This window comes from Crocodylus siamensis, chromosome 14, assembly GCF_052110815.1.
Source record: "Crocodylus siamensis isolate JL-2025a chromosome 14, ASM5211081v1, whole genome shotgun sequence".
NCBI classification, from domain to species: Eukaryota; Metazoa; Chordata; order Crocodylia; family Crocodylidae; genus Crocodylus; species Crocodylus siamensis.
In genome coordinates this window covers 10,356,088-10,381,178 of record NC_143408.1, presented here as the reverse complement: position 1 = coordinate 10,381,178, position 25,091 = coordinate 10,356,088, and the positions used below count along the sequence as shown (strand labels likewise).

Here is a 25,091-nt window from a genome sequence, read left to right as displayed (position 1 = left end):
AGAGGGATGCCTTGAGACTTAAAAAGTTGAGAAGCACTAGATTAGGCAGTGCGGAGACATGGAGTTTGTTCAGGGAAGAGCAAGAGAAGGGCTGTGGACCTGGGGGGACAGAGTAACACGATGAAATTTGCTGGGTCGGGCAGGAGGCATGAAAGCAGGGTACATGCACCTGTGGGATGAGCACTGAGGACAGATTGTGGAACCGCTAGTCATGTTGATAAGACAGGAAGGGCCTGGGGTCTTCAGGTTAAGCTGGGCCAAGCACTAGAAATCTGCAGAGGGCAGTCCTGGCCTGGCCCCAGGAGAGCACGTGAAAGGTCTGCTAGGTCTTTTAAGACAGGCTTGCCAATATCACCTGAAGAGCAGAGCTGCTGTCACATCCCATCTCCAGCTGTGGGTCTTAAAAACAGTCATGTCCCCAGGCCCTTCTGCTTGCAGAAAGGCCAGGGTTTTCCCTCCAGCCAGTACATTTGCTGGACTCTGGCTGCCTTGTCATGTCCAGTACTGGCATTGTCTCCGTTACTACTTTTCTCTCCCTCTTTCTTTCCCAGACACCCGCCAGGGTTTCTGCTTCACTGAAGTGCTGCAGACTATGTGCCAGATGTCCTCCACCAACCGCAACCTGGCTACCAAGTCTGAGTGCTGCTGCAATGGTGGACGTGGCTGGGGAACTCAGTGTGAACTCTGCCCTCTCCCAGGCACTACCCAATACAAGAAGATGTGTCCACATGGACCTGGGTACTCCACTGATGGGCAAGGTGAGTGCCAGGCTGCATACGCTGGTCTGGGGAATGAAGCCAGAGACTTGCAGTGCAGGGCTTGCTTCTGACGGCACCCAGGGATCCAAATCACCCTGAAGAGGATGGGGAGGGGGTCAGGGCATGGATACAAGAAGAGCACACCAGCTGGAGGAGGCTGCATCGTCAAGGTGAAGGTGCTACACATCCCCTGCACACTGAGGTGCTGAGGGACATGATTATTTTTATTATTATTATTATCCAAGGGCAGTGGTGCTCACTCCTACCCTGGGGGTCTTCAAAAGAAGGCTGGACAGTCACCTAGCCAGGGTCGTTTGACCCCAGCATCCTTTCCTGCCCATGGCAGGGGGTTGGACTTGATGATCTGCTTAGGTCTCTTCCGATCCTACCAGCTCTGAAACTATTTCCCCCATGTCAGTGTCCTCAGTGCTGCCTCTGAGGCAGTGCGTCTTCATTCTGCCCCCTGCCCTGGGCTGTAGCTAACCCCCATGGTCCATGGCGGGCAGAGGTTGAACTACCTTGTAGCAGCACTGGTCTTAGCGCAGACCCAGCAGGCTGCAGAGCCATTGCTTTAACGAGTTACTCGCTCCTTCCAGATATTGATGAGTGCAAGGTGCTGCCTAATCTCTGCAAAAACGGACAGTGCATCAACAGCATCGGCTCCTTCCGCTGCCATTGCAAGCTGGGCTACACCACAGACATCACAGGCACAGCTTGCACAGGTATGTCACAGAAGTGAGCCTCATCCTAGAGCCTCAGCTCTGACCTCACTACTTGGGGCATGGGGGTATCTGTTCAGCCCCCACTCCTCCTCCTCCCTATGGGTGGAAAAGATCACCTGGGCTTGGATCCTGCAGTTTTCCCCTCCTGCAGTGCCGTGGGTTAGTGCTGACCAGAGCCTGACAACTGTGCTTCTACACGCATGTACTCATACAGACACTGAGCCAACACAAAGGACCTCCCAGCCCACAGTTCATTGAGAGTGAAGGTCAAGGGCATGCTACCTCTGTCACACATGCAGTTTAACCCCTTATTCCCTGAGCTATGCTTCCGTCTGCCTTGCACACTTTTAGGCTGTTTTGCCTAAAATAAAGAAAGTTGTCCAACAGTAACATTCTCCCTCCCTCTTCTTCTCCAAGACCCAGCCTCCCACTTTACCCAAATGAGTTCACTTAGACTGCAGGGAATCGGATCCAGGAGCCACTGGGAAGGTTGTTCCCGGCATCCAAACCCTTAACTCTGAGGGATGCTGTCTCATGTGCCCTGCTGCCCAGCAGTGTAAGCTGAGCTGGAGTCCTGGGAAGCTTGACTGCAAGATCAAAGCCATCACCTCATACTCCAGCCAGAAAAACATGAGAAGTTATTGCTGAGGCCAAGGTGGTGTCATGATTTCCTTGCTGCTACCACTGCCTGCCAGCAAGCTGCTGCTTCCTCCAGCGGTAGTTTCCAGATGGTGTCCAAGGGCAGCTCAATGAGCTGTGGATTGCAAAGCACGTAGGCATGGATTACACAATGTCCCTGACATAGGTGGGGAAAGCTGCCCAAATTTGGGAGCCAGGATCCGTGATGGTCATGAGACAAAAATAGAAGAAATGCCCACACTAGTAGTGATAGTAACCATCCTGTCCCTCTCTAACTTCTGTCTCTGTCCAGCTTAAGCACTGTTCAGCCTGGTCTTGGGACAGTGGGCTTGGCTGGGCAGTGAGAAGATGTCTAGCATGTCCAAATGAGTATGCTTCATGTCGCCTGTATAGTTATGTACCCACAGCTCAGAGCTCCCCACTGCCTCCGAACAGCACGGAGGTGAAACAACCCTGTGCCGGCAGAGGGCAGGCAGCTGTAAGGTGGTCCCCTTCCTATAGGGCACTAGCCGCGTGTACCTGGATGAGGATTACCTACCACACACTAACTGGTGAGGGGCTGGGCTTGTGCTTAGCGTGACACAGCAAGGCCTCATATCTCCACATCCCATAACAGCTCCTACTCTCTTGGCTGTCTCTCTCTCTCATGTCTCACTCTCATCACTCACATCCTTCCAACCAACAGAACCCCTTATACAAAATTTTATTACTCAAACCATTATCCCAGAGGGTCAGAGATCTCTCACAAAGGAGTTGATTAATTGCACAGAAGTTTCTATTTGATGAGATCCCTCATGTTTTCTATCAGGGCTTGGCACGGCTCATCCCCAGGTCATGCTGATATGCCCTGTTCCTCTTGCGTTTAGATATGGATGAGTGTAACCAGTCGCCTAAGCCATGTAACTTCATCTGCAAGAATACCGAGGGAAGCTATCAGTGCTCCTGCCCCAGAGGGTACATCCTACATGAAGATGGGAAGACGTGCAAAGGTACCCACCCGGTGACAAGGAGATAGCAGAGGGAGGAAGCCGTACCCCTGAGTCACAGTCCTTGCTTCCATGTAGCCTCATGGCTCAAAGCCAGATCTGACAAAAGTGAATTGACAGGGGTGTGCATGAGAGTGTGCACAGCAAACTCCTGACCCTGCTGACATCAGTGGGAACCTTTTCATTGGGTTTCATGGGTTAGACTTCGACCCCCTGTACTGTCGCTGCAGGTCTGCTATGAATAAATAAACCCAGGGATATCCCAAGGTTTTGAGCGGGTAAGGCTCCACTCAGCTCTCACATGTCACAGTAGCTGTTGTGCTGCTGGACTCTTTACCCAGCTCTCAGGACGGTAGTGCGTCCTCCTCAGGGTGACTAGGGGAGACTGAGGTTTGTGCTACGGAGCCAGAAGTAAATGTTTCTATCAGAAAGTGGCCAATCTCAGTGGCCTCTGAGATGTGGCCAGAGCAGCCTGCATTAATGCAGGGTCAGGTGGCACGCAAGGATTGCTGCACACTTGTATTTCTTACACAAGAGCCAGTCCCTGCCACTCTGGCTTTCTCTACCAATATGTTGTGTATGCTTCAGTGTGGCAACCCAATTGCTATATGTACAGGGGAAGTAGAAAGAGATAAATAAGAGGCACGTGGCTTTATGTTTGATACCTTAGACTTGGATGAATGTTCCACCAAGCAGCACAACTGTCAGTTCCTGTGTGTGAACACCATTGGCGGATTCAACTGCAAATGCCCTCCTGGATTCACCCAGCACCATTCATCCTGCATTGGTGAGTAAGGCCTTTCCCTCTGTGCCAGGCAACTCTGGCAACCACCTTCCCCCTAGGCCCCCCAACCTCACCCCAACACCGATGCAGCCTCTAGTTTAGCTGGGCTAATGTTAGCATCAAGGGGAACCTGAAAATAGCTGCTTCCAGCTCCCTGCTCTGACTAGAGTCCAGCCCAATATCTCCACAAACTCTTCACTGGACTGCTGCTATCCTGTTCTTCTTCTGTTTCTCTCATCTCAAGTCTATGCATTTTTTTCTCTCCACTAAAGAGACCATATTCAGCAGCATAGTACCAGAACAGCCAAAATCATAGGAAAGCCTCTCCAGAAAGTATGTCTTTAAGTGACAAGAAACACGAGTTTCAGGCTAATCGGTCACAAAATGCTATTGGGGTTTTCCAGACAATAATGAATGCACTTCCCAGCCTGCCCTGTGTGGAGCTAAAGGACAGTGTCTGAACACACCAGGAAGCTACAACTGCGAGTGTCAGAAAGGATTTTCCCTCGACAGCTCTGGTGTCAACTGTGAAGGTACTTGTTATCCACTCTTCTTTGAAACACTCCTTCCTCACTGTCCAGAGAAGCATCCCTAGTGCACTTACTCTTCTTGCTTTGTCTAAATTCAAGCAGTACGGACTAACCTGGATTTCTGGATGCTCTTCAGTACAAAGCTATGGTCTCTAAGAAAGGTTAAAAATCACTCTGTGCAGCCAGAAGGGTTGGTCGTTACCTGGTATTAGTATGCAGTCCCAGAGAGATACTGCCACTAGCTATTGCAGCCCTTAGCATATGGAATCTCATGCTAGGCAAAAACCGCTACACAAAACACTCTCTAAGTGGGGAAGAAAAGCCAGTCTTCATCCTATGCAGGGTGCAGCAATGCAGAGCAGATAGCCCCCACCAACTCAGGCAGTCATTCCTCACTGTCCCAAGAGAAAGGATGCACCTCCAAGCCCATAGCATGGCCTTAGGCAGGGGCTTTTACTAGGGCCCCAAACCTAAGAGCCTCTGACGGGGGCTTTCCTGCCCCTGCTCACTCTTCAGATTCTTGAGTTGGGGTAGGATTAGCCTGAACATCAGTCATAGTAAGGTCTGTGCTCAGGGCCATAGCTTATGATGAAATAAAACCAGAATCTCAGCTTTCAGGATAGAGCTATGGATGCAAAGTAGACCTAGGAAATATGAACCAAAGGCAACCGTTCCCTTCCTGAGTCTGCAGAGACCCTGAGCATGTAGTTCTGAGAACAAAGGAACTTCCTTAACTCTCAAACATGCTGCTTTGCAATGACTCCCTCCATGCCTTTTCTCCACCACCACCACCCCATCATGCTGCTGGCAGGGATCCCAAATTCAGCAATGGGCTGAGGAGCCTTACCTCCTCCAGGACAGATGGACACTGCTGCTAATAGAAATTAGTGGTCAATGGAGGTGGAGTAGGCTCAGATTGTCCAGACAGGACTGAGGTTGGTACCGTGGTAGTACTCTTCTAGACCAGGAAACCACTCCTGTATAGTTTGGCCATCCCAGGCAGAGGCAGGCCATGGGCTCCAGACCACGCAAGTAGGCCCTGCTGGCTGTTCTGAAAGGTTGAGCTGTGAACACTGATGGTGACAGATCATGCTGGGGCCTGACTGGGGATCTGCCAAATAGCTCTGACATTACACTCTTCAGTGATCCAGGACGTAGTATGGATACAGGAAAACTGAGCTGTCCCAGAGCCCTGTGCAAGCAGGCTCTCCATGTGTCCGCACGCTGCGGCTTCCTCGCTGGTTGTATGAGCCATTTGTATTGTTTGTGCTCTTAGATGTGGATGAGTGTGATGGGAACCATCGTTGCCAGCATGGCTGCCAGAATGTACTGGGAGGCTATCGTTGTGGCTGTCCCCAGGGTTACGTGCAACATTACCAGTGGAACCAGTGTGTAGGTGAGTGTGGGACCAAGGCTGCTGGTGGAGGGAGCTGCCACAGCAGACAGCATAATAACTGGGGGATGGACTGACCCCTGCTAAGCTGTTCCCCACCTTGGCAGGTCAGCAACTCCCTGGCGTTTGTCTTTAACTGATGCAGGACATTGGGTTCAGAATTGCATCCTCCCTGCAAACCTAGCCTTGGGCACTGCGCTGCCCAAGAGAACCTAAGGCTGGATTAAAGAGAGATCGCACTCTTTGTTTGGGACATATACCCAGCTGGGGTATCCCAAGCCAAAACTGGGCTGCCTGGGCCAAGTCCCTAACGGTCTCTGCAGCAGGTACCCACAGACAGGGCTGGTTTGCAAAGGGTGCTGAGATCTTGCTGCTCCTACAAACACCAACTGCAGCGCCAGGCAGGCCATTTTTTTTAGGTGCTTAAGTTTATGATTTGGCCTCTGTCATGGGTTCCCCAGAGGAGCACTTGCTTAGGACTCAGCTTTCCACAGTTTCTGGGTGCCTCTTGAAGCCAGCCCAGGCATAGCTTCTGGCTCCCTAGGCTCTGAGACCTGGCATTTGGACACCCTGGTTATATGTGACTCCCTCAAAAAGCTACCTCAAAACACGATTAACCCCTTCTCTCCCCATACACAAGCTAATGAGGGAAATATCATTGTAATATAAGCAGATTCAACCCCAAAATGTTCAAACACTGCAATACATCCGCACATGCAACAGAGCTGGCCTTCGCCTCTCCTTTCTCCCCACAACAAGTTGACCTGGAATGGGAAGCAGCTGCAACTCATTAGTCTCATTGGCTATTGTGGGCTGTGAGCACAGCAGCCAGAGCAGTAGCCCAAAAACAGAGTACTATGGCAATGTGTCCCCCCTTGTGCCCTCCCCTCCTACTCTGCTGCACCCAGAAAGGTTGATTGATTCTGCTGTGTCCTTCTTCCAGATGAAAACGAGTGCTCCAGCCCCACAGTCTGTGGCTCTGCCTCTTGCTACAACACCCTGGGCAGCTTCAAGTGCATCTGTCCTTCTGGGTTCGACTTTGACCAGGCCTTTGGTGGGTGCCAGGATGTGGATGAGTGCTCAGCTGGGAGCAGTCCCTGCAGCTATGGGTGCTCAAACACTGATGGGGGCTACTTGTGTGGCTGCCCTGGAGGATACTTCCGAGCTGGACAAGGGTGAGTTGCTGTGTTGGGTCAGGGCCCTTGTGAAATGTCAGCTTCCACCAGCTCTGCCACGACAGCCTTGAATATTGCCCACGGTATTCCAGATTCTTCCCAGTGCCTTGTACAATAGCATTAATAGTCCTGTATCTCTTCTGGAAATATTCCCTCAGTGAATTCTAGGATCACATTTACCTTTTTCAGGGCTACATCAGAAAACCTTTTAATCCTCCCATGATCCACTGATACAGACAGGTCTTTCTCCTGTGCATTCATTTCCAACTGATGAGCTATGAGCATAAATTACTGTTATTAGTCCCTAAGTGCACTTTGTACAATTGCATTTCATCCCACATCTATTACCCTGGTGGCCCAGGCCATCCAGTTCTTCCTGCATATTTCATACCTTCTCTGACAGTAATTCATAACTTTGTGTTATTACGTATTTTCATGAACACACTTCTACCTTTTGGCCAAAGCCAGTAATGAAAGTATTAAGGAGACCATTTTCACCGTCCTTTCAGCCCAACAGTCCCACTTTCAGCACAGTCTGTTGGTTTCTTCCTTTGCCTAGACCCCCCCCCAACAATCCTTGCACTAATCCCAATCAGCTTCTCTAGCTTTACTACTCATTTCCCAGGAGCACAGGGGCACATATCAAACACTGCACTGAAGTCCAGATAAACTAGGTTTCTCTTCTCTAGAAAATCATCTGTCATATTAAAGAAAGGTATTAAGTGAGCCTGGCATGATCTACCTTCACTAGCCCCTGCTAGTGCCCATTGACTGTTCTGTGCATGCCACCAAAACTGGTGGCATGACTTTTTTCATCATTTAGGCATCCAAATGTAGTCACCTGCCTGGTATTTTTGGTTGTCTTAAGTAGCTCTTCATGGGTAGACAGTTAGGCACAACTACATTGTTTCACAGACTGGGCACAAACAGAAGCAGCTGGGCCCCTACTTGTACTCATAGCAACCTTAGATGCCCAGAAACGGAGTCAGCCAGATCAGTGACAGCAGTTCAGGAATGGCAAGAAGCTTCGTGTGTGTGTGTGTTCACGTCTGTCTGTACCTTCTTTTGCCCAGCAAATGGCAGGCCTAGTTTTTAGCCTTCCTCCCCTCAGAGGGGTTTGAGTCAAGGCCAGTCTTGCCTCCCAGCACAGGACTCCAACCATCACACCGCAGATCAGCCATTATTCACTTCTCTCTCCAATGCTCCTTTTGAAGCTGAGCCACTAACACGGCCGGGGAAAAAAGGGTGCAGGGCAATGCCAGAGGCAGCTTCCACCTCACTGATAGCAAAGGCCCCAGCTAGACCCCAAGCCCCTGTCCCTTATAGGTAAGTAGCCACCTCACTGAGACACAGACCTTCTGACTTGCTGCTTTCCTCCTGGCCCTGTGCAGAGATCAGCCACAGTGATTTGGGGGGAAAAGCACTTACTGTCATTTTATTTCCAGAATGTATGACCAGTCTGCAGAGGTGGGTCCATGTGGGGCCCACCGGTGCAGTTGCACCCCCCTTTGATTCTTGGTCCACCCACAATTTTAAAACCAACTGCCTGGCAGTGTCAGCAGCATTTCTATTCTGGCAGTAGTGAGGGAGTCACTTGACTTTGTGGGTCATTATAAGTTGACTAACCCCTTCTAAACTCTTCACTCCACACATGTTAATGACCCTCTCTCCATTTGAATGGTCTTGATGTTCCACTAGTTAATCTTTTTTTTTTTCCTGCCATTCTTCTGTCTGCTAGTGCCTGCTGGTAATGAAGCTCCCTGTAGCCTTTTTAGCTTTAGCTAGAAGTGTTAACTCAAGGGAACATTAACTCACGTTAACTTTCAGTGAAGCATTGGATGCACTGTCAAGATGCTCTAGAAACCTAGATTTGTTTTAGGAATCTGAAAGAGATGCATGTGTAATTCTAATGACTACACCACTAAAGAAACAACATCTTTTGATTCTTTTCACCTAGTTATACATGATGATTTCGTAAATTAATGCACATTCTAATAAAGTTGTATTTGTTTTTGCTTTGTTCTTAAACTGAATAATATGGCCCTAGGTCCCTAGCATATTAGTAAATCTCCTAGTTTCTTTTCAACTAGAGAAAGATGTATGTTGTGTTATATGTGATGATGCGCCACATGGTCTGCACAGCCCTTTTCAAAATCCCCGCTGTGCCCATACCAGTCTGAGCATCAGCATGTGCAGGGCAAATGCCCAGGAATAATGCCAACCTACACATAAGTGGCATTTGAAGGATTTAGATGACCACGTTGACAACTGAACCTATTGTCTTGGCGTCCAGAAAAGAACAGACTGCCGTGTCCAGTGTGAACAATACCATGTGTTTGTTCCAAGTGCTTATTCCTGTGTTCTGGGAATGAATCCTGTTGCTTTCTTTCCACTTCTGGCACCAGGCACTGTATTTCTGGACTTGGCTTTGGCAAAGGCCCCTACCTCCCTGCCCCACAGGAGGAAGATGAGGACAACTTGCTCTCTCCTGAGACTTGCTACGAGTGTAAGATAAATGGCTACCCCAAGAGGGGCCGACAACGGCGCAGTATCAATGGGACTGAGAGGCACCAGGTAAGGTTTTCCCCTCTGGATGGCTTAGACCTGAGGTGTCAAAGACATAACCTGTAGACTGAATCTGGCCTGCCAAGGCCTATCATCTAGTCCGGGATGGGCAAAATATAGCCCGCAGGCCACATCCAACCCACCAGGCCATTCTATCCGGCCCACGGGACCCCTCCAAAAAACAATAATTACTAGCCTGTGGTTGCCCTTCTGAAAGCCACTGGGTGGTGGGCTTTCAGAGGTTGCGTGCCATTGGACCAGGCAGGCTCTGGGCTTCCACCTCCAAGCTGGGAGCCCCATGTAGAGGCACTGAGCCTGGTGGTGCATGACTGTACAGCTGGTGAGTGGGGAGGAGAGCTCCTGCCTGCAGAGGGGGTGGGTGTGGGGTTTGTGGGTGGATGTGGTGGCAATGGTCAGGGGTTAAGGTTGGGATTTGTGGTCCCAAGATGATGATCAGGGGGTGGGGTACCTGACAGAGCATCTGTCAAGGGGTGGGGCTACCCTTGTGGCCCTTTACAGCTCACCTGAAGTCATTAAGTGGCCCTCCAGCCAAAATAATTGCCCGCCCCGGTCTAATCAGTGGTGCTGCCTGTCTATACACTTCATGCAGTCCCTGCAGGATTGTCCACACAGGATCATCCCCGCAGGGTCCATATGGCACTTGGGGTCAGGGTGGATGCACACTACACATGGTGTGCAGGGCCAGTCTAGGACATAGTACACATAGACCATGGAGCCAGTCCAGGGAGAGCATAATGTCAGTGCCCACATCAGACTGCCCCCACATCGTGCTGCATCCAGCATGAGGGTGCAGTCTGCAAGCCCAGTCTGGCCCATGGACTCATAACTTTGTGTCATTAAGTATTGTCATAAGCACACTTCTACCTTTTGGCCAAAGCTAATAATGAAAGTATTAAGGAGTCCATTTTCACCCTCCCTCCAGCCCAATAGTCCCATTTTCACCACAATCCATTGCTTTCTTCCCATGCCTAGTTCTTGACCCCCCCCAACAATCCTTGCACTAATCCCAGTCATCGTCTCTAGCTTTACTACTCATTTCCCAGGAGCACAGGGGCACATATCAAACACTGCACTGAACTAGGTTTTCCATCTCTAAAAAATCATTTATCATATTAAGGAAAGATATCAAGCGAGTCTGGCATGACCTACCTTGACTAGCTCCTGCTATCTTTTGCATGCCCAACAACTGCTCTGTGCATGCTTCCAAGGCTTAGGGTGGCATGACTTTTTGCATCATTTAGGCATCCAAATTTAGTCACCTAATGGCCCCACACCATTAATCCAGCCCACAGACTGTCTCCAGGCCATTCATCCAGCCCTCAAAGCCTGATGAGTTTAACACCTCTGGCTTAGATTGAGAAGAGAGAGAGGTCCCTAAACAGAGTGGCTGAGAAAGAGAGCTGAATGGCACCCCCAGTCTTGCTGGCATGGGGGTCAGTCGCAGGATGTGCTTCTTCTCATTCATTTCCAAATCAGCTCAACCTATGCCTGGCTAAGCTGGCAGCTCAAAAGCAAACTGTAACCTAGTTAGTTCAACTGTTAGAAAATAGAGAGCTATTCGTGGTATAGTAATAAGGGGCAAGAGATGCTGAGACCCCACAGCGTGACACAGACAATCAGAGTGCCCACCTTCTAACACATTCACAGGGAGACATAAACCTGGCCTTTCAACACGCACTGTGTCCTCAGCTCTGCGCAGCACTGAGCCGTCCCCTCCCACACAAAACTTGGCCTTTGCTGAAAATATCCAGAATGGCAGCTCTGCCCAGGGGCAGAGATAGGGCTGCTGTACTCACACTCTGCATGCAGGTCTTGATGATGGCACCCAGCCCTGCCACACCACTGCTCATTATATTAAGCATGAATAAAAAACATTTGAATGTGTAATCCTTTTAGTAGTTTATAAAGAAAAAAAGAAAAGCTACTGGGCAGCATATCTACCAGTGATTCACCCTTTACAAGGCTCTTCAGACTCTCGTTGGGCACTTTTACACGTGCTCTGGGGGTGGAGGGAAGGGGTGGCACTTTAATTAGAGCGGCTCCAAGCGCCACCCTGATTAAAGCATCTTCGGTATCAGCATCCCTGTGCTTAACAATGCTGGTGGGGGTGCTTGAACTAAAGCTGATTCAGGCACCCCTGCTGCCATTTTTAAGTGCAGGGACACTGATAAGCAAGGTGCCAGGAGGCTGCTGGAGCACAGCAATTGCCATGCTCCAGCAGACTTGATTCACTGAGTCTGCTCTGACACACTGGAAGTACAGCACACCGGAGCAGCCTCCACACTCATGCATAGGCGCCTTTTGGTAGTGACACAACTCACGTTCACGGAATCGAGATCCACTCTGGCAGCCAGTGGCTGGAGCAGACGTGAGTTGAGTTGAGGCAAGAAATAAATGTCCATTTTTAACCGTGAGACTACAATAAGACCTATACCCTTCACATCTGGGTAGCTTGCAACCCGCTTAAATTCACAGAAAATAGCTGTGAATGAGCTGCTTAGCTCTTCCCTTCAGCTTCAAAGGGCACCGTTTTTCAGCTGGAGCTCATAAGCAGTCCCTTTGAAATAAAAACTGAAGGACACAGCTGCAGTAGGTACTGTTGGAGACTGGGAACCTAACCCGGTGAAGAATCTGGGTTTTACTATTATTAACCAATGAAACCACTTGCCTTTGGTCATGGGGCCATCACTTGGTCTGTGGATCAGGACCAGACATCTCTTCCAACACGTTATCTCTCAAGTAGGCAGGCTGGGATCGATGCGGGGGCCCCTGGGCAAAGGATACTGTGGCCTTTGTAATGCCTGAGGTCAGAATGGGGCATAATGGTCCTTTCTGTCCTCATAATTTATAAGTCTGTAAAAGGTGCAGGGGCTTTGCCCAGTATTTACTCTCCTTTGAGGAATCTCAGCTGTACTGTAAATACCTTGAGTTGCACAGCTGTTCAAAGAGGTAGAGTTCAGTTAACCTCATTTGTCAGCAAGGCTAGAACAAGGGGTTAGAGGCCTTAGGCTTCATTCAGGTGGGCCAGACAAAGCACTAGGGATATCTAAGGAAAAAGTTAGCAGGAGGGGCAGTGCTTCAGAAATGTGTAGGATCCCCAGCACTCCCGCATCTTAGAGCTGTTTTGAGGCGATCTGTGAGGGTTCCCGTCTCACATCAGTGCCTTTCTATGTCTCGCCATAAGCTGTTCTGGGTACCAATAACAAATGTGGCCTGGGTTGTCTTCCCTAGGACCGCAGAGTGAATCTGGCCAGTGTGGACACTGATGCTCCCTTGCCCATGTTCCTGAACCTCTCGGACCTGGCCCACAAGGAGCATATCCTGGAGCTGCTGCCAGCTGTGGAGCCCCTGGAGAACCGTGTGCGCTATATGATCTCTCACGGGAATGAGGATGGCTACTTCCGCATTCACCAAAAAGAAGGACTCAGCTACTTGCATCTCGGCCGCAAGAAGATAGTCCCTGGCACCTACATGCTGGAGATTATGAGTGTGCCCCTGTACCGCAAAAAGGAACTGCAGAAACTGGAGGCCAAGAATGACCTCAACTACCTAGCAGGGGAGCTTGGCCAAGCACTCAGGATGAGGCTGCAGCTCCAGCTTTACTAGCAATCATGAGAACAAACCAGCCAGCCAACCAACAGCACAGTTCTTAGCATTGCCATCCACACCTAAAAGCAAATCCCTCTTCTCTCGCTGCACCCCTGTGCCAGCATCTCGCTGGCCGCGCCACATGACTGATGGGAAATGTGCCTCTAGGTTCAGCACCGGACCTAGGCAGCTAGAGGCTGCTCTGCTTTACAGTGTCACTGTGTGTAAAGGCCAAACCCGAAAACCCCTTGTTGGTGGTTTGCAATGCCATTATCTGGGACTCCCTCCCTTGCACTCATCCCCTTTACACGTCTCCCGTACAATAGACACTGCTGGTCTGAGCTGACCATGGGGAATCTTCCTGTCTCCCTTGGCCAAGGGCTGCCTTCCACTCCACATCCCGGGATATGGGGGGGGCCTGAGGACAGAGCTGACAGTGAACTCTCGAGAAGCTTTCGTAATGGGCCATTTTCCAACTAATCTGGTTTTCCCTTTGCCTCTGCATTGTCATAATGGTGCTACGGAAAATCCTACTAAACCTATAGTGGCTGCTCGCTCTCTCCTTCGCCTTTTCTCCTGTGTTCCAGATGGTCCTTTTTTGCCCTTTTGCAGCACAAAAAAGGGTTAATATTTGTCACCCCATGTGGAGTGAAGAGGCTGTTTGGATCTGAAACCTCACATCACCCGCTTGCCAATATGAAGGGCTGCAGGGTTTTGTTCCAGCTGAGGGCTTTGATATTGCAGTATTCTGAAGATGTGCAATACTAGCTCCTACTACTAACACCCTCTCCCCAGACTGCAGTTTGCAAGAGCTCCAGCAACTCCAGGTGTTTACATATGTCTTTACATCAGCAGTCTGATGCCAAGCAGCTTTGGCAGAATTTGTAAAAAGAAATTGGCTTGATTTTGCTTGAACAAAAAATGTAAATGATCCAAAAGGATGTAGTAAGTCTGGGCCTAGCACACATAGGCCCTTCCTGAGCTGGAAAGAGGCAGCTTTGCATTACCCGAGGGAAATTATTCACCATGTTGCGGGACACAGATTTGCTGGACGCCACTGGCAGTGTGTTTCCAGGTTCTCCGAGAGGTTCCTATGGGTGGGAGCAGAGGGCTAAAGTGACCTTGCTGTCTTGAAAGCAGGTGGGAAAAGACACAGCCAGTCAGGTCCCCATTGTCTAAACGGTCCTTGATTCTGAGTGCCTCCGCTTTTAGCTGTCCAAGTTCAGTCACCCCTAGTGCTACAGGTCTGTGCCTAGAGTCAGTAGGCATTGTTCAAAGTGCAGGTCTGGACTCCGTTCAGCTTTGGCTGCTTATTGGAACTTGGTCAGGCCAAGCTGATGCCATAAATACTAAATCTCTGGTCAATGCAGACCAACTAGATGCACTAAAAAGAGTCTGGACAATCTGGTTTCAGTGAATCTGTATCAGGCTTGTACAGGCAGGCTTTGCTTCCTGTCCAGTGGGCTATATTTCATGCAGCTGTTTTCTAGAATGCCACTTCCTAGTTTTGCATGAAACTCCAGTTTTGGTTCTGCATCAACACTGTGCATCAGCAAAGGAAATAAAGGTGCTAATTCACTCTGGTAACACACAAGACTACCTGATAGACAGTTCCCCAAATCTAAGGTGCTTTCAGCTCTCAGAAGCTGGTGCTGGTATTGAATTGTCAGGGTTACTGCACTGTATCCACCCTTTCATATTTATGTATAACCACCAATGTTATGATTGATCATTGTTGTGAGGAGTGCATATTCCAGTAGCTTTTTTGGTACTTTGGGGAAGGGGGGGTTGTTTTATTTTTTCCTGGTAAGCTGCCACCACACGGAGTGGAGGGGAAGTGTACATATACTGTATCGTGGCTAATATCAAACTTGAAAACTCTTTTGCTTAATGCAGCTTCAAACCACACAAGCTGGATTTTGCAAGAGTACCAGACCTCATGACATGATGGGTGGCCTTCTTTATTTTGGTTTTTTTTTTGTTTTGGTTTTTTTTTTACCAAAAGGTGCTTTTTAAAAAAAAATAATAATAATAATAAATGCTCAGAGGTGGGGTTTTGTGTGTGTGTGTGTTGAGCCAAACGTGTCAAATGAAAAAGTGAAATGTTTTCCTTCCTTCCAGTCTGGTGTGGTGATTGTTTTATTGACATTTCTTGCTGGTTGTTTTTTTTTTTTTTTTTGGAAGCGTTGGGCACATCCCGTACAGAAGCTGTGCCACCTTGCCCCACAGAGAGAGCCGGCTCTTTGTGGAATCCCTTTTTGTATCAGAAACAACAGCAACAATAAAATTATTTTGGGTTACATGGGTCTGCCTCTTGTTTCTGCAAGGTGGAGTTTGCTACTGGCCCCAGTGAGCTTTGGTTCAAGCCCCCAAATATGTACAGTAGAAGGAGCTACGTGCGCAAATCAGTTATTTTAAGGAACATCGCCTCAGTGTGGAGGCAGATGGACAAGAGAGACGAAAGGAAAGTGCTGGGACCCAACATCACCAGTATCCGCTCTTTCATCCTGGACCTATTTTCAACATCTGCAGTCAAACATGCAGGTCTTAAATTGGGCGTCTCCGTCATTTATGGACTCACCAATGATTTCCCTGTTTACTGGAAGGCTGTCTTCCTCGTATTGAGGGACTGCCAACTATGATATGCAAGGAGAACGGTGCTGGTGTTTCCATTGTCTCTATCTGATGAGCAACTAAGTCCAGCACCCAGCATGTACTCAAAGAAAGTTTTGGCAACACAGTGATCGAGGCCATGGTAACTCCCTGCACGGTCATGGCCAGGTTGTTCCTTACTCTAAGGGCTAGTTCGTCTCTACTGCTTCATATTTCCAAGTCACAAAGGAAATTCTCATCATGTTTGACACAACTACAATGCCACTGAACTTGAACAACAGGCACAAAGAGCCTTGTGGGGGATTCAGGAGGAGAGAGTCTAGCAGGGCTGGGCAAAGTATGTCCCGTGGGCCAGATGTGGCCCAATGAGGGGTTTTGTCTGGCCCAGGGCAGCTCCCTTGGTCCTGCCTGGCCGAGACGCCGCCTGGCCATGGCTCATCCTGCCACCCCCTGGGCAGGCAGTGGGGCTGGGGCAGCTCTGCGGCTGGACTGCCTTTCTGGGCAGCGGGGCCCCCAGCTGCCACCACCGCTGGTCCCAGCCCAACAAAAACGCGATAGTGGTGGGGAATATTGTGCAGGCCTGGGGGATGTCGTTTGTGTTAATACCTTGTAGCAGACAAGCTTTTGGGCTCATGTGAGGGGAAAGTCCTGCTTCTTGCAGAGTAAAAAATCTGTCTTCACGACAGAAAAGCCTGTGGTTTTTCTTTGTGTATGCTGTGCTCTTTGTACACTAGTCACAGGTGGGTGAATGCTGACAGAACACATGTACAAGATACAGCACACCCCTGTATTCATTAGCATGGTATCAAACCCCTTTCCTGTACAGGCACCTATACATCATAATATAGTCCCCCTGGCCAGGGCTCGACACAGCCTAAAATGTAGGTTACAATTCCACCGGCATCGTGATTTGACCACGCTCATGGCGTACAGACAAGTTAGTGAAAATGACTGAGATTTTTGTTTTTAACTTGCAATAACCTGTCCTTCTATAAAAGGTTTGCACGGGAACCATAACACTTCCCAAGCATCTGCCTGGATGGAGATCCTGCCTACTCAAGGCACTAGTATTAAAGAGCCCCCTCAATCCAGAGTGGTACAGGGGACAGCTGTTTGAGATCCAAATATCCTCTGGGTCACTTGTTTAGAAAGCAGTGACACAACCTGGTCCTAAGGATTCAGGCTCCTTCCGGAGATCACAGCGGTACTTGCATTTTGATCAGATTCCCTGACAACCTCTCCACTTGAGGCCAGAAATCAAGATGTCGTTTTCTTGTGACGGGCTCTCCTCACCACCCCCTTAGAGGATCTACTAGAGGATAACGCACACAGTTATTAAAGGTGACCTTCAGAGCAAAGATAGTTTGCAACTTGTTTTTGCATCTTTACATGAGTAAAGGAGCCAGGGAAGCCTTTCATCTATTTCTTTTGCCTTAGAAATGGCAAATCTAGTTTCCTTTGGAGCTGAGTTTTCAGAGATGTGGTTTATGGGCTTTCCTACAGAATGTCACGTCAAATCTTACAAGATGCATGTTTGCAAAGCTTTTGTTAGATATTTGAGTTAGAGCTGTTAACAGAGACAAAGGCGCTGAACAGCTTTAAACAATCTGAATAAAAGTCACTTCCCATCTCAGCCAGTCAGCTTTCATCTCCAAGGCACCTCTGATGTCAGATTCTTGTACTTCAGCAGTCCGCCTAAGACTCTTCTGTGAAAACAGGAGAAACAAGACTTGAATTTCTAATTTAAAACATATGTAGATAAAGGTACTTAAAACACAGCCCGCCTACCAGGCATTTCAAGCTTTCTTTATTCATTATGCAGAAGCAGCAAAGGACACAAATGCAACGTATTTTTATTAGTCAGCTTTTTAAAAAACAGTTCCATTTTGAAAAAGGAGGAAGAGACTGGCATGGAAGTATGACTTCATTTTCAATGTCAGATGTTTAAAACCAAGTAGAATTACTGGAACAGGGATCCAGATGAAAACAATAAAACTTCCCATGGCATAAAAATACAGGGTTCGGTGGTACTTGGCAGGGTTAGGAATTTTTGTGTGACCAGCTACCAATCCCCATCTAACACTACCTGATCAACTAATAAAACCAGGCAATGTGTTTCTTCCAAATGCTCTTCCACATATACAAAATCAGAACTCCAAAACAGCTTCTCTGTGACCATGTCTACAAAAGATGGTGACTGTGCAGTTGTTGCTGACCAGTCATTTACTACCTGCATTACCAAGTATTAATGTCTGCGCAGTAGCGTCCTGGCACGGTTGCTTAGTGATACTTACTGGACCGTAGCTCATTACTGTGTCATAGCGTCACGTCATGGTTAGTGCCCGGGGATGCTACTGTGCAGTAGGAACAGGCTACTGCTCAGTAAGCATCTGGTGTAGACACGGCCTGTGTGTCTGACTGTTTGTCTTGCATTTAGCTGGGAGAGGGAGACCTGCCGTGTTTAGCATTAACAAGAACATGGCGGAATCAGAATGCAGGGAAGATGAAACCTAGCTCTCCCCATATTTCCAGGATGATCATCTTCATAGTGTGAAGTGAGACCTGTGCAGTCACTTAATGTGATCCTTGGTGAAACTGGAGGAGGGTGCAAACTTGCACCCTCAGCAAGTTTGCAGATGGCACCGAGTTGGAGGGAGTGGTAGATACACTAGAGGGTAGGGTTAGGCTTCAGAGTGACCTAGACAAGTTGGAGGATTGGGCCAAAACAAATCTCATGAGGTTCAACAAGAAGAAGTGCAAAGTCCTGCACTTTGGACAGAACGATCCCCTGCACTGATACAGGCTGGGGGCTGACTGGTTAGACAGCAGCTCTGCAGAAAAAGACCTGGGGGTTACAGTGGGCAATTAGCTGAATATGGACCAAGAGTGCACCCTTGTTGCAAAGAAGGCTTGTGGCATACCGGGCTGCATTGGTAGGTGGGTTGCCAGCAGGTCCAGGGAAGTGATTCTCCTCTATTCAGCACCAGTATGACCACATCTGGAGTACTCTGTTCAGTTTTGGGGCCCTCCACTACAGAAAGGATGTGGACAAATTGGAGACAGTGCAGCGAAGAACAACAAAAATGGGTTGGGGGCTGGGGAACATGACTTCTGAGGAGAGGTTGAGGGAACTGGGCCTATTTAGTCTAGAAAAGAGAAGACTAAGAGGGAATTTAATAGAAGCCTTCAACTATCTGAAAGGTGTTTCCAAAGAGGATGGATCCAGAGTTTTCTCAGTGGTGGCAGATGGCAGAACAAGGAGCAATGGCCTCAAGTTGCAGCAAGGGAAGGTTATGTTCGATATTAGGAAGAATTGTCTCTCTAGGAGGGTAATAAAGCAGTTGAACAGGTTACCCAGAGCAGTGGTGAAAGCTCCATCCTTGCAGGCTTTCCAAACTCGTCTAGACAAAGCTTTGGCTGGGATGATCTAGTTGGGGCTGGTCCTGCTTTGAGCAGGAGTTGGACTAGGTGACCTCCTGAGGTCCCTTCCAACCCTCATTTTCTATGATTCTGGGAGAGGAGGGAAAGAGTTTCTAACAGACTCCTGCATGTGAATGAGCCAAACGATAAATCATAAGGAGTATCTGCAACAGAGTCAGAGACTGCAACAGCAGTGTGACATGAAAGCCAGGCATCTACTCTGAGGCTTCCCCAGGAAAGCTGCCTTACTGTATGCACTTGTTACTCATTGGTGGACAAGAATCATTGGCCCATTTCCATCATTAAGTGCAGAGGTGGGAGTGGATGTTTCCCCCTTCGTCTTAGTGCTTAGTCTTATTCCAGAAGAATTAAAACACCAACTTTTCCCTCTACTTTCTGTCTACTGCCAGCAGCTCCCACCATTCAGACTCAGGAAAGGCAGGAGCTGTTGCCAGCATACCAGAGTCCACACCAAGTACAGTCTCTTCGGCTACCCGGCAGTGTTTGTCTCAATCATCTCTGCCTCCCCTGAAGTCCTGTTCGAGTGTTTCCATATCACCCTTGCCCCCAGAAGCGGTTCTCCTCCTTGACCTCAGCTTCCCACCAAACCCCTGAGTGTTGATGAGTGCGGCTCCCGCACTTCGGGATGAGCCCCTTGATGGCCCCTGCTTGTGACTAAGCACCCGCGGCTGCTCTGGTTGCCCATACAGCACCTGAAAACTGGTTTCAAGCCTAGTCTCCCTAAGGCCGTCCCGAGGCTGGTCACAGCGAGGGGCTGAGTGAGAATCCTGAACTCTGCAAGGGCGCACTGTGGAAGCCACTAGGTTGGCACTGTGCAGCACAAGGAGGCAGAGAGAAAGGGTGCTACAGAGCTGGAGGCCATGTGGAGGACAGGGCTGAATGAGGCTCTCACTGCCACTCTCTGGAATAAGCTGCTGGGTGATGCTTGGGGGCTGCTGATAGAGCCCAGCCATGCAAAGGTGGCCCACCATGTGCCGGCAGTGTCCTGGTCTGGTCTCATCAAAGCTGCTGCTGCTGCTCCTAAATTCTGTCCATGGTCCGGAGCATACCTGGGGCTGTGAAGCATTCTCCCTTCAGCAGGACACATGAAGAGGGGAGGCTTGGATGCCCACTGGATGCAGCCGCAGTAGGAGCCTGACAGCACTTGTCCCCCACAACTTTACTTGTGGCAGGTCAGGGAGCTTTTGGTGTCTTTGGGCAAAGTGCCCTGCAGCTGTGCATCAGGCTTCATTGTGTAGGTTTAGAAATAGGTTAGACACAGATTTGATTTGAGTGGTTTGGATAGAGTTGAGCTTACCTTGAGCAGGGGACTGGACTAGATGACCTCCAGATGTCCCCTCCAGCCCTACGTTTCTAAGGTTCTGTGGCCTCTGGCACACACACATTTATTGAATGGCATGATGGTAGCTGATCTCCAATCCCAACAATCACACCGCCCATCATGCCAGACATGAATGGTAGGATTAGATCCAAATCACACCATTACTACTTGCTAGCCTAGGGGGAACCTAGGATCATAGAGCCACAGGGCCAGCCAGCTGGCAAGCAGCTGATTGCCGGGTCCAGCCTCCAGGACTGTGGCTGTCAGGGCCAGCCCAGCAATCAGCTGGTTGTCTTAACACCCCATGATCCCCAGCACCCAGAGCTGCAGGATGTGGGGTTCAAAGTCCTGCATGGGGAGCCCGGGAAGCTGCCTCAGCTCACTCTTTAGAACTCCCCAGGGGCCACGAGCCAGAGCCCACTAATCCTCTCCCCACTTTCTGGGTTCAAGTGCTCAGGACGTTTTATAAAGCATGGCTGCAGCCCAGCAACAAGTGCACTCTTTAAAGCTGCCGGTGCACCAGGCCGCACAGGGCCAGAGTGTAGCAGGGAATCCCTGCCCTTGTTACTGGAAGGAAGCAGGAGCCGGTCCAGGAGGTGGGTGGGGGAGGATGCTGCTTACAAAAACTTGAGCTGCAGGGTTCTGAGCAGGGAAGGAAGGGACCGAGTACCCTCATGGTCCATTTGAATAATGGGCAGCACCTTGGCCCTGTTTTCCAGAGAGCCAGGACAGGTGACAAGAATGGGAGGAGTCAGGGACCATATAATCCAGAGTACAGGACTAAGAGATTGGTCTGGCTGAGAGCCTCATTAGAGGAGAAGTGCTGTAGGAAGCAGTCTGCAGGAGTGGTAAGGTATGCCTTTTATTTTTGTTTTGGGTTTGTTCTGAACGGGAGATTTGGGTTGTGGCTGTAGGGATAGTTAGGATCACACTGATCAGCAAGGATCCTGATTTAAAAAAAGGATCCTGGTTTTCCCTGATTTAAAAAAAAAATCCCTAATTTTCTGATTAAAAAAAGTAACCCGAAAACCATATTTTTCCAGAATCAAAATGAAACACCACTATATAAGTGGTGTTCATTTTGATCACAGAAAAATATGGATTTTGGGTTACTTTTTTTTAACCTGAAAACTGGGGATTTTTTAATTGGAGAAAACCAGGATCTCCACTAATCAGGTAGGAGATGCCTGTTTTCCAGGCCTTGGTGCTGCCCGTGTCTGATCCCCATGTCCAGCTAAGCATCAGAATCCATCAGAGTGAGCCCACAATATGCCACATATTAATTTAAGACCTGATGCAAACAAGCCACAAAGACATTACACAACATATGTAGAATAGCTTTGTGGCTTGTTTGATATGTTATTGCACCATAAGTTGTTTTTAATGTGTATCAGGGTTACTACTTGTATCATGAATGATTAACACTTTAAATGAGTCCTAAATGTATGTGCGAATGCCCCTGGATTCACCTCAGGCAAGCAGAGGGTAGAGAGAAATTGCAGTCCTTAACCTCAAGGCCTTTTAGGCTGAAGATAAGCCGGTGTCATAGTATATTGTCTATCTTGCTGTAAACCCTGCTTCTTACTACTGCTGATGCTCTAAATCCTTATCTTAATTCCACCCTTCTACTGACAAGGCTCTTATATCCATCATGTCATTCTAATAGTATAAAAGCCTTAATCTGTCTGTCTGTCCATAATGTCTTATTTGCACTGTGATCAGCTGGCTGAAACAGACAATCGGAGTGTGACTACAGCATTGGGACAGGAGGTATCAGCATGGCGGAGCACTGCCATGATGGTGGGGAAATGGGGGATGGAGGCAGTGGCGGGAGCAGATTGAGGCCAGCACTGCTGGCCTCTCCCCCACTGCCCTGCTCCCTGCAGGTGGTGAGGATGCAATGGAGGGGGGCTGAGGCAACCAGAGCTGGTCTCACCCCAACCTCTGCTCCTTGGATGTGGTGGCAGTGGAACAAGGGAGAGCGGGGACAGGATGCTGCAGGGGCAAAGCCACTGGCACTGGCCGTGCCCTGCCCCTCCTACCTTCTGTCATTGCTGCCTGAAGGGCTGACCTGGGCTGATGCAGCGGGGGCCGGAGCAGGCCCAATGTGGGGGGAGGAGCTTTCCCATTGCAGTGGTGGGGGAGGGGGAAGGGAAGAGCAAGGGGCCTGGCCCAATGAAACAGCAGCAGAGGGAGGGGAGGAGTGGGCCTCCTCTCCACCCACCCCTTGTCGGGCCCAGACCTGGGCCCACTCATTTCCCCTGCCCCCCCACCCCCGTATCAGCCATGAGCCTGCTCCTCCTGTCCCCCTGCTGCCACCACATTGTCCTGGGCCCACTGCTTCCACACACCACCACCACTGTGGTGGGTCAGCTTCTCCTCCCCACCCTCTGGCCCAGTCTTCCCGCACACCCCTGCATTGGGCCCACTGCTCCCCTCCCCCTACCACTGCGGTGGGGAGGAGGGGAGCAGGCCCAGACCCCAAGCAGCAGGAGGGAAGGGGGAAGCAGCCCCAGATGGGAGGCACGGGGCTCTGTCCCTGCCTGTTCCTCACACCCCTGCCATTCTTGACAGGCAGTTGGCTAGTAATATATATAATATGCTATAATCGCATGTTCCATTAAATGTCATTGCAGTAATTTATTATGGATAATATCATTTAAGTAGCGTAGTATGTCCTGCTATACATTTTAGTTTATCGCCACACCCCCCCCCCCCAATCAGGAATGATTGCGGGGGGAAGGGCAGGGACACTGCACCACCATCCATCATGCGGTGCTGATGCCACCTCCCAGAAGCAGGGTGGGACGTCTTGCCTCACTAGCCCTCTCGGCCAGCACCCCTTGCTGTCGCCAGCTATAGGGAACAGGGTCAGGGGTGTGGTAGTGTGCCATATGCTAATATAGGGTAGCATGTTTATGATGATAAATCATAATATGGAAATAAATGTAGGCTAGCATGTGTCCACTTAATCTTGAGAATACAATGCATGGGAAATGTACTGTGATATATGGAAATATACAGTGATTAATGGTAAGGTTGAACATACTGCAAAAGATACCTAACATTTCTATAAATGGCCATAATCTCTGCTGCCCTAAATAAGACCATACAGCTGTAAACTATATCATGATATATCAGTATACATATTACACCACAGACTGTGATCTGTCGTGCCCCGATGACCGGTGCACCCTTGACCTGCGAGCCTGGGTCAGCACGACCGGCTTGGCACGAGGAGGAATTTATGACCAGACAGGTAGGGGTTAACAGCGAGCAGGAGTCAGATGCTTTCAAGCGTGATGGTTACACAGAAAGTTTATTTTACTTACGCTACTGATGTAGTGCAGTGTAGGCAGAGGAGTTGATTTATTCAGTTACAGCATGCAGATGCTCTGTCACCCAGTGATTACAGTGGGTTGCAGACTTGCTGAATACAGGTTTTAAGCAGTTCACACAAATTACTGTGGTATACAGATTACCGAGAGCTCTTGACAAGGAAGACGGATGACGAAGATAAGACGGGCCGGCAGAAATGGGGTTACGCCAAAAAAAAATAAACCGGGGTGGGGAGATGTCTGTAACTGATCAGGTTACAAATTGTATCTCCTGGGAATGCTCTGAGATCTCCGCCTTGGGCGGAAGTTCTTTCAAAGTTATATTAAGTAGGGTAGCCAATTATTACACACCAGGTATGAATAATTAACGAGTTGGCACTTGTGCTCTCTTTGTTTGCTCAAGTTTCAGGAAAAGGTGGGTCATTTTTTTTTTTTTTTATATTTGGGTGGTACTGGTTCTGTTTGGTCACAGGAGGCCAAGCATAGTACATTATTTAATTTTACAACTTCACTTAAGTTAGTTAATTTGGAGTTTTCATTTTTATCTCGTTACCAGGTAACCATATCTTTCGTGCTGAGTCGTCAAGGTCAGTTTCTCTCTCTTGTATGGGAGCTCAAGTGATTTGAAATGAGGCACAGACAGGGGTGTATATATGCAGTACTGTTACAAACTAAAGAATAATAGTGTGGGACTACAATTGCAGAGTTTGTTGTGTTAGTCTTTGACCTTTTGCCACCTGACCTTTTGCCATCGGCATCCGAAATCAAAGACTTTAATCTTTGACATGATCCACTACAGTACCCTAGAGCAACACCCAGTGTATCAGGACACAGCAGGAAGAGTATACTTTATTGCCCTATATTTCACTCTCAAATGTTTCATTGCCTTCATTAATGCACTGACTCTTCAGATCCATGTAGTGCTAAATATGTATCATTTAGAGACAGTCCCTAACTTAGAGTTGGGAATTGGGGGATGGTCCCTCAGTTAAGGAATAGCCAGTCAGAGAGACTAAAAGAATGCAGTGGTTTGTCTACTGTTCCACAATAAAACTTGCTGTTCAGTTCTTCTCACTTATGCCTGACAATCTTCATTGTTCCCAGAGATTGCTACAACCCTGGCTGAGGGGTGCAGGGCCGTGAGTTGCACCCAGGGGGCACATCTACATGAGATGTTTACTGCGGAGCTGACTAATTAGCTCCACAGTAAAGCCTTA

The 25,091-nt window shown here is 49.0% G+C and overlaps 1 protein-coding gene across 1 annotated transcript in view; it reads left to right on the top strand.

Moving 5' to 3' along the window:
* FBN3 (fibrillin 3) overlaps positions 1-15,461 on the top strand; it is a 262,268-nt gene extending 246,807 nt beyond the window's left edge. The window contains exons 57-65 of the mRNA XM_090027836.1: positions 552-758; positions 1,355-1,480; positions 2,986-3,108; positions 3,776-3,892; positions 4,294-4,422; positions 5,696-5,815; positions 6,756-6,987; positions 9,393-9,561; positions 12,805-15,461. Of these exons, the coding sequence (XP_089883962.1) occupies positions 552-758; positions 1,355-1,480; positions 2,986-3,108; positions 3,776-3,892; positions 4,294-4,422; positions 5,696-5,815; positions 6,756-6,987; positions 9,393-9,561; positions 12,805-13,179 (1,598 nt within the window). The 3' untranslated portion in view covers positions 13,180-15,461. The remainder of the gene's footprint in view (positions 1-551; positions 759-1,354; positions 1,481-2,985; positions 3,109-3,775; positions 3,893-4,293; positions 4,423-5,695; positions 5,816-6,755; positions 6,988-9,392; positions 9,562-12,804) is intronic.
* Positions 15,462-25,091: the final 9,630 nt, after the last annotated feature.